The 15,798-nt window shown below is 41.3% G+C and overlaps 1 protein-coding gene across 1 annotated transcript in view; it reads right to left on the minus strand.

The window, feature by feature from the left end:
• LOC146799011 (cholesterol 24-hydroxylase-like) overlaps positions 1-15,798 on the minus strand; it is a 475,198-nt gene that overhangs the window by 66,882 nt on the left and 392,518 nt on the right. The window contains exon 14 of the mRNA XM_085626406.1: positions 195-261. Coding sequence (XP_085482532.1) covers positions 195-261 — 67 coding nt within the window. The remainder of the gene's footprint in view (positions 1-194; positions 262-15,798) is intronic.

Raw genomic sequence — 15,798 nt, forward strand, 5'->3', positions numbered from 1 at the left:
ATGAACTGCTGAGTAATATTAATTACAGGTTGCTTTTATAGTTATGCAATAATCTTTTTTTTTTAAATCAGCAAACTATGCATATTAGAGGGATTACGCCACTAAAAATGTCCCCAGTCTAATGCTACGATAAATACACACACGTGAAATCCACATTGAATATAGAAGCTTGAATCCCATATGTATTTTCTCACCTGTGAAAAAGCTTGTCCAATGCACGAACGTGGTCCCAAAGAAAAAGGGAAATAGGTGAAGTAAGGCCTAATGGGAAAAACAAGCAATATTTACATAAAGTGGGACAAATGGGAGGAAGACAGTGGTAAACTACTGGTCATTACATCCATACCCAACATTCCGAGTTATAGTTATAGGGACCTGCCAACAGGAAGTGGTGGCCAACAAAGATAAAGAATGGTGAGGCGGTGGAGAGGGTCGCGGGTGAAGCAAACGGCAGGGGTGATTATTAATAAGAATAGCATCACGGACTCCCCATCCAATCCCTGCGCTGCTCTCAAGCATGAAAGTAGAGTGGAGATTTCCTGGGCAGGCTGCATTAACGCTTGCTCATGCATAGTTAGTCTGTGCTGTTTCTCCAACCTGGCTGTGCAATACAACTGGGTTGGAGAAACCTAAGTGGGCATGTCAGTTTGGCCGGCCAAACTGACATAGGCATTTAAAAGTGCACCAACCACTTCTCCTCTCCCATGGCCTGGCCCCTCCCTGCAAACGCTGGCTCAGCCAGCAGTTGAAAAATAAAACAATAATAAAATATTGTTTTATTTTTCAGCTGCTGGCTCTCAGCCAGTGGAGTGACGCTCGTCCACCATTGAGGAGTAGTCGCCACTACCAACAGGTGAGCTGGCTTCCCGCTGACTGAGTTAACTGTCATGCATTTCTCTCTATGGAATTCCTCTCCTATTACAGGCAATATGTAATTTCTATCTATTTAGAGATATTGTTTCAAGGCAGGATCAGGCGTAAGACTCAACAAATTACTGAAGATTTTTAGAAACGGTATTTCTCAACATAAATCAAACAATGACTAAATTCATACAATATGCATCCCTGCTCCCATTTCTGTTGTTCCTCGAAACAAATTTATCTCACTGTTCCCACTTTCTTCACTTTGATCTCTCTGCCTCTCCTCACTCCATCTTATTCGTATTTTTGATAATCCTTCTTCAATTAAGAAGAACTGAAATAGTAATGTAAGTGCAAAAGCTTTTATGACTTTTCTATGCACACAGTTAACTTATCAAGTATTAAGTAAAGCATTCAAAAATTATATAATTTGTGTGTGGATTTTTTTTGTAATAATAAACTAGACAGTATAGTACAATAGAATTAAGTTCAAGTACATCTCATACATAAACATATATACAATGGTTTGTAAAAATGGCAAACGGCAGACAGGGATCCAATACTACTTCTTGGCTGTGAAATCAAAAATAACGTGATAAAATCATACCTAAACGTGGGCTGCTGATATCTAAAAACAGTCTGAAATAAATGAAGTTTCTTAAGTTTACATTAGTGGTTTGTGTGAACTAAAGAACACTCATAGCACGTTTAAAAAAGGGTTATGGTATATAATCAGTCAACCATCAACAAAGTTGGAAAGACTGCATGCAGGAGACCGAGCATGTTCATTAATATACTGTTATGCATGGCTTCGAATTGTAGCCTCTTATTATTTTTACCAGATTCCAGGGGCCTGATGTACGACCGTTTTTGAATGCGCAAACGGGTTTGCGAACCCGTTTGTGCATGTATAAACAGCAAGGGCCATGTACAATTCCTAAATAGCGAGTCGCAATTTATTTACGACTCGCTATTTAGAAATTGCGAGTCGCAATTAGGAAGGGGCGTTCCCTTCCTAATTGCGTTCACAATGCTATGTGTGAATGTTTTGTAACCGCAATTGTGGTCGCAAAACACTCACAAATTACCACCCTCTTCAAGAGGGTGGTAATGCAGTAGCATTTTGGAAGGGGTCCCCAGGGGACGCATTCCACTTTGTGACTGTCTCCGAAAATATTTTTTAAGGGCAGGCAGTGGTCCCAGGGACCACTGCCTGCCCTTGAAAAATTAAACGAAAACGTTTCATTATTTTATTTTTTTTAAATGCATCCCGCTTTCCTTTAAGGAAAACGGGATGCATTTTTTTTTACAAAAAAAGCTGCTTTATTAAAAAGCTGTCCCAGACATGGTTGTCTGCTGAGCCCAGCAGGCCACCATCCCTGGGAGGGCTGGCATTCCCAATGGGCTCGCAAATTGCGAGAGGCTCATTAATATTAATGAGCCTTGCAATTTGCAACCCCATTGGGAATCACAAAACAGTTTAATAACGCTGTTGTACATTTCATTTAGCGCCTCGCAATTTGCGACTCGCAAAGAGTCGCAAATTGCGAAGCGCTAATTTGAAAGGGTTGTACAGCTGGCCCTAAATCTGTTAATTCACCGCTATGATGTAACAACATTTGATAAAACAAACTCGTTCTTAAAGACCTTCCAGGCCAGGCTCATAGGGCTCTCTGAGATTATGTTAGCGTAGAACTGCTTGGATGCTTTGACTAAAAGCAGGAAACACAGCTGTAGGAGGGGGAAGGAAGGCAGGGAAGGTGGTGGGTGTTTATTAAGGGTGGCATGGAAGGTACTTCCAAATATGCCCCTTCATATGTAAACCTCTTCATGGGATGGTTCTTGGGAGTTTATTTCTGGAAACCAGGTGCAACAAAATTCACAGAGCACATTCTATGTAAGGGCACATATTTAGACGATGTGGTTATGCTATGGATGAACATGTCAGGTCTGTGACAGGAAATATTTAAATACCTAAATAATAAAACTTGCAATATGAGAATCACCATGCACTAGAGTGAACATAGTATAGAAATCTTCGATATCACTATATTTTGTGGATGGTGGTATAACAAGCAGAATTCACCATAGTCCAAAATCTTGTAGGTAACTGCCATTTGGGCAACTAGTACACAGCACAGAACTCAGATTACCTCCATCCCTTTAGGACAAAATCACACGTTTGATATGTAACTGTAGTCAGGATTCGTTTATCAAAAAAAGATATAAAAATGTTTCTAGACAGAGGATACCGTCCCAAAAAGCTAAATACAAAATTACCAAATTACTAGGAAGCCTCTTCTAATTACAAACAAACAAACAAAAGTAGGTTGGCGTTTGTCACATTATATGAAAGATACAGTGGCAAAAGTTCTAAAATATTACAAATTAGTGGAATGTTATATCTCTAAATAATGCTTTGATGGAATTTGTCACAATCAAACATCTTACTACATATCAAAGAGAGTACACCCAAAGCCAAACCCAAAGTAGATCATAAAACTACAAGGTTGGATCAATTCTCCAAAGACTTCCACAAATGTGCTAACTGTAAAATGTGTATTTATATCAAGAACAAAATTACAGAATTTAAATATAATTTGAAGACTACTTACCATAGGATGACCAGATTTTCAGAACGAAAGACTGGGACAGCAATTGAAATAAAAATAAGGCTAAATGTTGGCGATGATCGGTGCAGTTTCAGCATTTAGTCTTATTTCTATGTCAATGAGTGTGTCTGGACCAAGTGAAACCTCTCTGAAGAGCTATAATGCTAGAGAAGCACATATTAGGGGTTGCTTTTATTAATTGCAGGACGGCTTGGATGGTATATGAAAGGAAGTACAAATGCAGATAAGGTAAGTACTTCATTTAATATGTCCAGTCAAGGCAGCTCCCAGGCAGCAAGTGCCAGAGCAACACTTTCTATGTTCCACAAAGGGAACAGTGCCACGAGAGGATTCTACAAGGTGGAACGTGGAGGAGATCCCTACAGTATACCAACTCAAAGCTGTAATTCTGTGCCTTTAGTGTTAAAAGTGTTTTGCCATTCTACAGCTCGGCATGGATGGTACTGTGCTAATCCTACGCTTAAAGACTTTGAGTAGAAATGGCAAAATATTTTGTCCGTTTCTAGCTCGGGGTGGATGGCACAGTGTTAATCCTATGCTTAAAAACTTTGCTCGGAAAAACAGACATTTGAGGTGAGCAGATCCAGAGTGTTGCTGGTGTTGTAGGGTTCTGTATACAAAAGCTGCTCTCCACCTAAACTAGGAAACTACCCAGAGTTCTCAGCTTCTTTTTGCATATCTCTCTCTCTCTCTCTCTCTCTCTCTATATATATATATATATATATATATATACACACACACGCACACACTCACATATTTACATAAATATGTATATGTCCAAGTTCCGCGCTCACTGTAACTTTCAATCCTTCGTTGGAAGCAGGAGCGGACCAAAGGTTTGTGCAAAAAGTTACTTCTTTATTTGTCGGCCATAACGCGTTTCTGTCCAGCCGGAACTTGATCCGCTGCAATAGTCTTTTTTCCTTGGCATAGACATGAAGGAAATACTATAAAGGTATCTGAGTATGCTGACCGCATACCCAGTGATCAATTTGAAATAATTTTTTTATAATTTTAATAAGTTAAAAGACATGTGCATATATAAGTATATGGACATATACAGCTCACTATAAAATGTATATCCAAGAAATGAATGTCATAAAAACAATAAATATTGTAAAACAGTTTCCTTTGCTGTTTGGAACGGGTGCATTTTTTTTTTTATATCATTGCATAATGCGGTCTGGCACCCCTACATTTCGTTGCTATAATTTCTGGCCGATGTGACTACATGTCATTTGTTTATTGTACCCCTTTGATTGTATTTTTTCGATTCTGTCTGCTCTAAAGAAAACTGAGATAAAGTGCTAGTGCAACATTAATCAGTACAACACATCAATTAAATAATTGATACCCGAATTACTAATAAAGTGCAAAAGTGCTAAAATTGATTAAAAAAACACAATGGTTCAGGTCGAATTGACAGCTTCTTACTGTATATTATTAACATATAAATATGTATTCTACTACTATATGTCTCAAATCTGATGCTCTAGGTATATATAAACCTTGTCATCAACAAACCTTCAGTAAATAGTTTCCATAAAGACATTACATGTTGTGACTCTCTAACGTGTGGAAACGGGGAAGTCTTGCTAAAAGAGTAGTGACGCAAAGACATTTCATTAACTAGTTGTTGTAAAAGGCTGCATGTTCAAACCATATGATGTCTATATTGGTTTGAGGGGGGAGAAGAATTATTATTATTTTTTTTTTTTATTATTTTTATTCCGTTTGTAATTTTTTGAAGATAAGCACGAACTCATAAAACATATTCATAAAGTGAGGTTACAACCAAATTTCTTAGTAGTCAAAGCATCATAAAGGAGATAAGCCTTCAAAACCTCCAGCTCCAGTTAATAATCGAAAACAAAAACATACAATACTGAGCAATAATACTTCCACGCGATAATATAATCCGGGAGTTGAGTTAAACAAGGCTCTGCCATAAATCGTACATAAAGCTGTCACCAGAGTTTTAGGACGTTTGGGCGAGTATCCCACCGGGTACTTCCTCCAGTCCTGCTCAGCTTATAGGCCTAAGTTATTTAGCTTTCTATGAATCCTTCCACCTCGCTAAAGGAGCCCAGATACGCCTTCCCAACAGTCTCGCCTTTTTACACTTTCTCTCATAGATAGCTCTTTCCATAATAAACAATGAGAGTAATCGTGAAAACCATTGCTGAAACGTAGGGGTCAACGGATCGAGCCAGGCGGAAGCAATGCTTATCCGCACTACAGCCATGGCGAGAAAAAGAAATTGATAAGCCGGATCTTGCAGTTCACTACTGCTAACTCCGAGCAGAATCAGAGCAGGGGTTAGTGTGACTTTCAGCCCAAATGACAAGTCTAAGAATTTCATAATAGAGTCTAACAGATTTTCAAGGCGTGAGCAGGATGCGAAAATATGTACAAGGTCAGCAGCAGGTGCGCCACACCGCGGACAAGAAGTCCCTACTGACCCACTCCAAAGTGCTATTCTTGCCGGGGTATAATAAAGTGCAAAGGCAGTCTTATAATGCTGCGCTTGAAGCCCAGCTGAGCACAAAACAGTCTGGCATAATTCTAGAGAGTCAAAAAACCTCTCTGGTTCGACACCCACCCGTTCCATCCATTTTCCCGTGTGTTTGGCCAAATCGTCTTGCTTCAGTACAACTAATTCAGCACACATTAGCCTAATAACACCCTTTATACTACCTTTAATAATGTCTATAGTCTTGATTCTACAAAACCCGTTAAGCCCCCCATCTTCTTACAAAAAAAACTGCGCAACTGCAAACATTTGAAAAAATTACCTCTATCCAGTCCATACTCCGACTGAATATCCCCAAACTGGCGAAAGCCTTAGTTCTGTATTAAATCCCCAACCTTCCGGACCCCCCTCTCTGACCAATCTGCCATGATTTCATCCAAAAAGATTTCAGGAAACATGGGGTTTTTATAAAGCTGGGTGTAGTAGTTAATCCTCCCAAGACCGGTCTTTTTTTCAGTGCAGCCCAGATTTTGAAGGCAGCCGCGAGAGTCTTAAATTTTGTCTTTTTATAATAACTGGGCTCAGTAAATTTCATTAAACAGTTCTCAGCATGATCCCCGAGCAACAACTTATATACATCGGGGAGCCCTGTTTCCTCTTCACCGTCGCCAGGAGGTGTACCAAATAATATACTCATATATTGAAGAGCTGCTGCCCAATAATAAATTCTAAAATCAGGAACGGCAAAGCCCCTCGCTCCCATGGTAGTGACATAAACCTGAGGGCCCTCCTAGTTTTCCCATGCGCCCAAATGAATCGGTTTGCTATTTTCTCCAACGTTGCCAACCAATGTTTCTTAAATTCCAACAGTATTGCCCTAAACAAATAAAGAATTTTGGGTAAAAACATCATCTTCACCACATTACAGCAGCCCACTAATGATAGATGTAAGTTGTTGATTCTATCAAAATCAGATCTTGCCTTCCTGATTACCGGCTCGATGTTCCTCGCTACCAAACTCCCCAAATCTGGCATAATCTTTATTCCTAGGTACACTGCTGATTCTGTTACTTGAGGATCATCAATAATAGCGTGCCTGTTCTTTATGATTTGAGTTTTAGCTCTATTTAGTGCATACCCTGAGAATCTACCGAAATCTTGTGCTGCCGACTCCACCACTGTCAGTGTGGTAGAAGGATTTGCCGCAACAATAGCAACATCGTCCGCATAGGCTAAAACTTTAGAATCCAGGCCCTGGCACACAATAGGCTGAATACCGTTGTTAACCTTGAGTAGTCGTATTATGGGATCAATATATATAGCAAATAACAGGGGTGAGCATGGGCATCCCTGCCTTGTCCCCCGCTCAATAATAAAAGGTGAGGTATAGCCACCATAAAAGGTGAGGTATAGCCACCAGAAGAATTATTTTGTAATGGAGGCAAGCAAAACAAGTCCTCTGTTGTATTAAGGCCCCTGAAGATTAGTAATCAAGATTTAGGATGTATATGGTTTCCAATTTCCTAAGGGTTCCCTCTCTGTCTCCTCCCCTCCTAATAATTGGTACTGCGATCATTAGATAGTAAGTTAAGTGATCCAGATTGTTTTTGTGTGTTGCCTTGAAATGGCGTGCCACTGGATACATTGGATTCTGGTTGGTTATGGCACTTATATGCTGCAAGATTCTTTTATTTGCCGGCAACTTTGTGCTTCCTACATATTTTAAATTGCAGGAGCATTCAAGCACATATATCGCATGATCAGTTTTGCAGTTTAACGGTTTAGTGATTTTATGTTCCCTTTCGCTAAATGGTGTTTTGTATGTTGTTTTATTGATTCCATATTGGCACGCCTTACAGCTCTTACATTTTACAAAGCCATTGCGTTGCATCAGCTACGTATGGTTGTCTGTTGTTTCTGGACTGCTCTTGACCAGACATGTGCTCAACGCTGGTGCTCGTCTGTAGGTGATGCCCAGATTTTGGGGTAGTGATTCTCCTATGACTGGATCACTCGGTACAATGGGCAAATTGTGTCTCATGATGTTTTTGATTGTTCTGTCTTGTTTATTATATGCCAGAATTTGTCTCAAGTTCATAGGGTTTTCTTTTTGATTGCTGTTCTTGTCTTTGGCTATTATAAGTTTTGACCTGTCCAAGCTAGTGGTTTTGTTTACGGCAGCATCTATTCTTTTTTTGGAATAGCCTCGAGTCAAGAATCTGCTTTTACTGGCTTGTTGTGCTAGTTGTAGATCTATGGGGTTACTGCACACTCTTTTTAATCTCAGCATTTCCCCGTAGGGAATGCTTTCAATTAGATGTCTAGGGTGGAGGCTCGATGAGTGAAGCACTGAGTTTCCCGCTGTTTCCTTGCGGTATATTTTTGTTTCTATTTTGTTGTTCTCTAAAAATACTTCTACATCTAGAAAGTGCACTCTTCTGTCACTGATGACTGATGTGAAACCCAAATTGGTATTGTTGATGTTGATAGCTGATACAAATTGTGTGGCTTCTAGATGTGTCCCATCCCACACAATGAACAAATCATCATTGAAACGTAATACCAGTTTGACATTCTTTTCCATGTATCTCTTGTGTACACCGCCCAGAACCAGCTCCTCCCACCAGACCATGTCTAAACACATGTAGCTGGGGGAGAAGCTGGCCCCCATGGCAACGCCTCGCATTTGCTGATAATATGCTTTGTCAAACATAACAATTTTGTTATTTAAACAAAAGTTGACCATATTGACTAACATCACATTGTGCGGGGTCAATAATGTCATATTTTCCCCAAATAGTGTTCTAGTGCTTGTATTCCATCCTTGTGATTTATGCTTGTGTACAATGACACCACGTCTAATGTCATTAATAAATAATCTTTTTGCGACACAAAGTCTTTTAGTTTGGAAATAAAGTCACCAGCGCCTTTTATATATGTTGGCAATGTTTGTACTTGATCCTCTAGGTAGTAGTCAATATATTGTGAGGCATTTTCCAAAAGACTGTTCTGTGCAGATATAATGGGCCTACCAGGTGGCTTTTGTGCATTTTTGTGGATTTTTGGTATAAAGTATATATTGGGGACTGTGGGATTTTCTTTTTTGATGAATTTGTATTCATCCGTGGTTATAAGTCCCGCACTTTTCCATGCCAATAGTCTGCTGTAGAATTTGTTGTAGACCGTTCTTAGTGCCAATACATTACTTGTTCTGTAGCATGTTCGATCATTTAGCTGCGACAAGGCTTCTTTAATTTAGTTATTTCTCGCCCATAAGACTATATTTCCCCCCTTTTCTGAATTCCTGATGGCAATTTGATTTTTTTTTCGCAGTTTGGTCATCAATTTGTTGAATTGCAAATTTCGTTTGTCGATTTTATACTTGGCATTTTGTACTTTATAGTTTAGCTTTTTGATCTCGGCTGTCACGTCGTCACTAAAAATGTCAATCGCGTCTCTGGGTGCTATCGGATTAAAAGCCGACTTTAATTTGAACGGTGTAATCTTTTTGCCCGTTTTCCATGCCTCCATAGTTAGGACCTAGTTTCCATAGGAAGAACGTTTTTTCCTTGGAAAATAACTTTGCCGTTGGTTGACGAATCCTTGTGAAATTTACAAAACTAGTATGACTGTCACTCCAGCAGCTGTCTTGAAAGTTTTGTGGTGATACTTCAAGCGAGGGCCAAGAAAAAGGGTGGGGGTCCAAAGACACATTTTCACCATGTTAATTTCCAGAGGACCTTTAGACACGGCTTCAGCCCGAACTGATGAATTGAACTACCTCAAATTTGGCAGAAAGGTAGATATTGGTTTAAGACAAGTGCCTTTTTGTTATTTGGTGTGAATCCATTCAGTAGTTGTGGAGTTATTAAAATACATTTTCAATTGTATATATAGGGACGCGGAGGATCCGCAACCCCTCCCAATCTGGAGCTGAGATCTGATTGGCTGCCAACACTTCAAACCAGGAGGTGTTTGCAACCAACTTGATACTCGGCTTGAGCCAGGGCCAAAAGACATTTTTTATTTGTTTTATTTTCAGAAGGAGCCACGTTGGATCCAAGGCTCCTGCTGCAAATTAAAAAACAAAAAGAAGCACGGATTCCCGTGCTTATTAATAGTCCCCCAGTGTGCCAGGTCCAAGGGCATGCAAAAAAAAGGAAGGGGGTGCACAGGACCACTCTACCTTCCAGCTTATGCTTTGTTATACGGGGGGGCAGTCAGACCCTCCCTGGGTCCGTGGGATTGCCACCTCCCCAGGGCTGTTTATCTTTGTAATGGGGACCTCGCAGACTAAGGTTTTTTTCAAATTTATTTCCTAACTATAACGTCTTTGTAACCTTTTTTTTCAGTGATTTTCTATGTTTTTAATGCTGTTTCTAACTATAACATCCCTGTAACCTGGGTGTGTGACTTGGTGTGTGAGTAGTTGAGTAGTGTGGATGTGTACATTGGTGTGTGAGTGTGTGGTGGGTGTGTGAGTGCATGTGTGACTGGCTGTGTGGGTCTGTGAGTGGGTGTGTGAGTGGCTGGGTGGGTGTGTGAGTGGTATTGTGGGTCTGTGAGTGGGTGTGTGAGTGGCTTTAACGGTTTGTGAGTGGCTATGTGAGTGGTTGTGTGGGAGTGTAAGTGGGTGTGTGAGTGAGTGTGTGGGTGTGTGAGAGCTATGTGGGTCTGTGAGTGAGTGAGGGGTTTTGATGTTTTGTGAGTGGGTGTGTGAGTGACTGTATTGGTGTGTGAGTGGTTGTGTGGGTGTGCATGTGGGTGTGTGAGTTGGTGTGTGGGTCTGTGACTCAGTATATTTTTTTTAATTGGGGTCTGGATCTGTGGATCCTAATCCACCCAAATCCAAAGCCGTTGTAGGAGCACCTTGTGATTGAAAACAATATGAATGCTGTGTCATTTATGAATAGAAGTAATTAATTACATGCACTTATCGCATAATTGAAATAAATCTATAGAAGATTTGTTTACATTGCTATTGCCATCGAAGTCCAAGGCTACACTTCCTCCATATGGACCACCTTTTTGATAATGTGAATTAGGTCAGGCAGCACAGCAGGAGACTCTTTTTAACAAAACTGTGTCCCTGGTGCCATGAGAGGGCCGATGTGAATGTGAGCCTTCACAGTGCAGTGATAAATGTGCGTGCTCACTCGACCCTCTCTCAAAACCATGAGATTTATTTATTTTTGTGATAAGTGCAGAGATTACCGGACAGTCTTCAAAAAACCTAAGGGCCTTATTAAGAGTCTTGCGGTCTTGTGACAGTCAAACTTGTGCAAGCAGTCCACCGTCCGCCGTATTACAACCTTTAAAGATGTATCAGCGGTGGACTGCCCGCTGTGCCAGGGAACCGTCGTTCCCTGGCAGTAGTGCAGTTGCCTCACAACACAATGTGCTCCCCCGCTATGGGGATTCATTCAGGAGGGCATCTCATGTGCCCCCATGTCTGTATGCCCACGAAGTTCCAGCACGGTGTGGATGTCCACTTTTTTGCCATTCCCATTACGGTGCATGTATTCCAGGCACCGTCATTGGAAAGGCAAAGGACCGTCAACTGTATCACGAGTTGTACTCGTGTAACACAAGTTCAATGCTTGATACGGCCAGCGGTCCTTGCTCTGGTTTGGTGCAGTTGAGCCGGCGCCGTTGTGCCAAACTCGCAATCAGGCCCTAAGATTCAAGTCCATTTCGTAACATTGCAAGGAAACTACACAACTCTAGGGGAAGAAACAGAATACCCAGACTCCAACAAAAAGAAGCTAAATGTGTTGCCAAATTAGGATTGGTCAATATGGGCATTAATCAGGATACAGACTGCATTACTATTTGAGACTACACTAATTAAAACTGAGACATCCCTTTTTATTCCATACAAAGCGAGGTAACTATTAAATAAGTGTGTGATTTTATACCATCTTCTTAGTGAGAGATGAAAACAAGATGCTATAATGTATCTGAGGTGTTCACAACAGTTATTATAATACTGAATTTAACTGTACATTACTTAATTATATCAATGGTATTGAAGAACGTGCACCACAAGTTCTAATCTTTCCACCACAAATGTACCTCCCGTCTACCTCACCAAGGACAACAGCCAAGATATTCTTTATGTGTAACATATGGTGTTACTCATTCACTATGGCTCTATACCTGAAGCTTAAGCACATCATCATGAATGGTATGACAAGCAAGTAATGCCACTGTCACCAACAACCCTATGTAAATATTGATAGGGTTGTACAGTTCAGTGCTACACATGATTGTTATACCATTACAATCACTCTAATGTACTAAATATTGGGTACATCCACCAACAAGACCCTTCTTGCTCACGTTGTGCTTGTTATATATAAATAATATAAATATGAGGATGCTCCTTCTCTACTGGAGGCCAACTGCTTTGTACTACTTAACTTGTTCTTTTTCATGTCTATCAGGATGATTATATCTTATATTTATTTCTGATTATAATAACTTTTCTGTTCTTTTTAACATCACTACTACACCTTCACCTGTTCCTATCCCGGCTTCTCAAAGCTGTTTTACTTTCACCCCAATCACTGCCTACTATTCATATGTCGATGTACCATGAAAAACTGCAAAACAAGTATCACTTCCAAGTTATATCCAAGTTTAGTTCTGGTGAAGCAAAGGGCATACATGAAAATGATGACATAATTGCTTGAAGAAGTTCCTTATGAGGGATGAAACACATTGGTTCTATTGGAATAGCTGGAGTTTTGTTGTTTTTTTAGGCTGATCTACTGATGATGATTGTGGAAATAATATAAATATGGAATTAACAGAAGCAATCAACATAAAAATCGAGGTCAAAGACTCTTTGCTATTAGAATGTATGTAAATGTATATTTTATATGTGTAGAATAGAGTATATATCAGACAAATCTATTCTGGCATTACTAAAATCTCTTTTTTGTATGGCAATATTCCTCCCACTAAAATATTTAATGTTGAGGGCATTTTAATGGTATTTAATTCCTCCTCCTTTTTTCCTTTACCCAATTTAATATTTGAGGATTTTTTTAACATCATTGAATTGGCGCCACCCGTACCTAGGGGGGTGGCGCCCTTAGTTGCATCTCGGGCGGGAGCCCTACCTTCCCCCGTCTTTGCGAATGCTCCAGAAGGGCCTTGGTGAAGAGGCGGCATCGTGACGTCATCCAGGTGCGTGATGGACTCCAGGGGGATAAAAAATGGGGCAGCCTGGAACCTTCCTCCTTTGCTCCCTCCAGCCAGCATCCCAGAAGAGGGACCTGCAGCGAGCTTCCAGACCACCCGTGCATCAGAGCGAAAGGACCCCGTCCCCGTGCTGCAGCAGGGGATTGGTGGAGTGTTTTGTCAGTTCCCAGTGGTGGTCATGGGTATTAGCTCCTGCAGGTTAGTAAGGTTGGGCCGGTATCGGGGTGGTTGGAGGGAGTCCCGATGGCGTAGTCAGGCATTACGGCAACATGCGGTTTCATCTATTTCACGGCTCATGAAGAAAAGCATCACGGTAAGGCTGGGCATGTATGGGAATTTGCTTGTCCTGATTTATTTAATATGCATGTTGCACGTCAGCTGCTAGAAGGGCGTTGAATATCTCTGCTTCGCAGCATGTCACGTTTTGTCTCATGAATGCTTTGTGGCTTCATTTTGTCTGTTGTTGGCTGTTGTTCGACCTTTTGTTTTATTGCATGTTACACAAATAATGCATGTGCAAAATAAACCGTGTCCTCGTGTGCCGCTCTCTGTATATCTTGGCGGCCTGGTGTTTTCCATTGAGCTAGCAGTAAGCAGGGTGGTAAGTATCCCTGTCTTGCTGCATCACGCACTTTCCTTGTTTTCTTGCACTTAGAGGAGCATGGCGGCCAGCGGGGTAGTAAGTATCCCCTTCATGCGAACACCTTTTTGGTGGCATGTTGTTTGGAGGGTGTTGGCATAACTTTGGCACGTCTCTGGGGTCATGCGCTTTAGCGCCAATATGTGTAGTTTAGGCCGAGGGTGGGGCGGGCCAGTACAAGCGGCTTTATGTTAATGTTAATGTTAAAAAGACTTATATAGCGCTCTGTTACCCAGAGGTGTCCTGGCGCTGTAAGCTATCCACCTGAGATTGGTCTGTGAAATGCTAATAAGGAGGTTTAGTTAAATAGCCATGTCTTTAATTCTTTCCTAAAAGAAAGAAGGTCCGTGAACTTCCTCAGTTTAGGAGGCAGCCCATTCCAAGCTTTCGCAGCGCAATGGCAGAAACTCCTACCTCCCCCGTTAGTTTTGTTAAAGCGGGGGAGGGTAACTAGATTAGCCTGAGCCGAGCGCAGAGCTCTTCCAGGAACATACCACTGAAAGGCACGTTTCAGAAAATCAGGACCAATTCCACTGAGTGCCTTAAAAACAACGCACAGTGCTTTAAAATGAATTCGTTGCCTGACGGGCAGCCAATGGAGTGTCCTGATACCCTTCCTCACAGAGACAAATCTAGGTGTCCCTGTGATCAGCCTGGCTGCCGCATTCTGTACAATCTGTAGTCTAGCCAAGTGTCTCTCCTGGATATTGATGTAAAGACTATTACAATAGTCCAATCTGGATAGAATAAAAGCCGTGACAACTGTCTTTAGGCTATCTTCAGGGAGGAGGAATTTAATTTTCCGAAGGGTTCTTAAAATGAAAAAACAGGAAGAAACAACCCTGCTAACTTGGTCACCGAAGGAGAGTTTGGAATCAATAATCACTCCCAGGTTCTTAGCTCGAACCACAGGTAGTGGGGGTGAGCCCATTTCTGCTGGCCACCAATCTGGAGTCCAGAGGTTAGTGCTATTCCCAAAAACAATCACTTCCGTTTTGTCTGCATTGAGCTTCAAACAGTTCGATGCCATCCAGGCAGAAATCTCCTGCATACAATTATGACAGCTGGATCCAATCTCAGTTTCAGCCCCCCTTTTAATAGATAACACAATTTGTGTATCATCCGCGTATGTGGTCAGCTGAAAACCAAATGATCTAATCACAGCGGCTAGCGGCGCCACATACACGTTAAACAAGGTAGGACTAAGTGAGGACCCTTGTGGGACCCCACAGGGAAGAGCGAAAGGTCTTGATTTGTATTTGCCTAAGTCCACTGTTTGAGTTCTTTTGGTCAAGAATGACCTAAGAAGATCCCAAGCCTTGCCTGTAACCCCAGCCGCAGATAAACGGTCCATCAAAACCACATGATGGACCGTATCAAAAGCGGCCGAAAGGTCCAGTAGAACAAGTATGGCGTCACCTCCCTGATCTAGAGCTTTCCTGACCTCCTCAGTGGATTTAATCAATGCCGACTCAGTGCTATGTTCAGCACGAAAGCCAAACTGAGTTTTATCAAGCAGAGAGTTGGCTTGAAGGAAGGAACTGAGTTGCCCATTCATGGCTTTCTCAAGTATTTTCCCCGGAAAGGGAAGCCGGGAAATGGGCCTATAATTACGATCCTATAATTACAAGGGTCAGAAGGGTCTAAATTGTTTTTTTTTAAGAGGGGGAGGATAGAAGCTATTTTCCAAGCACATGGAAAATGACCACTGTCACAGATCGCTGCGAACAGTGGGGTAAGAACTTCCACGCTCACTTCCGGGACCAGGTGCAAAATAGATACTGGACATGGGTCCAAAGGGGAGCCGGAACGAGTCTCAAAGAATAGTTTAAAAACCTCAGATCGGTTTGGGGGAATAAAGCAATCTAATGTTGGAGTATGTATTTTACCGCCAGATGGTTGAGTTAGAACAACTTTTGCGGCTCCAGAAGATATAGAGGAAAAGGAAGAAAAGATCTTTCCTACCTTTTGTAGGAAAAAAG

Source organism: Triturus cristatus, chromosome 9 (assembly GCF_964204655.1).
Source record: "Triturus cristatus chromosome 9, aTriCri1.1, whole genome shotgun sequence".
In the NCBI taxonomy this organism is placed as follows: domain Eukaryota; kingdom Metazoa; phylum Chordata; class Amphibia; order Caudata; family Salamandridae; genus Triturus; species Triturus cristatus.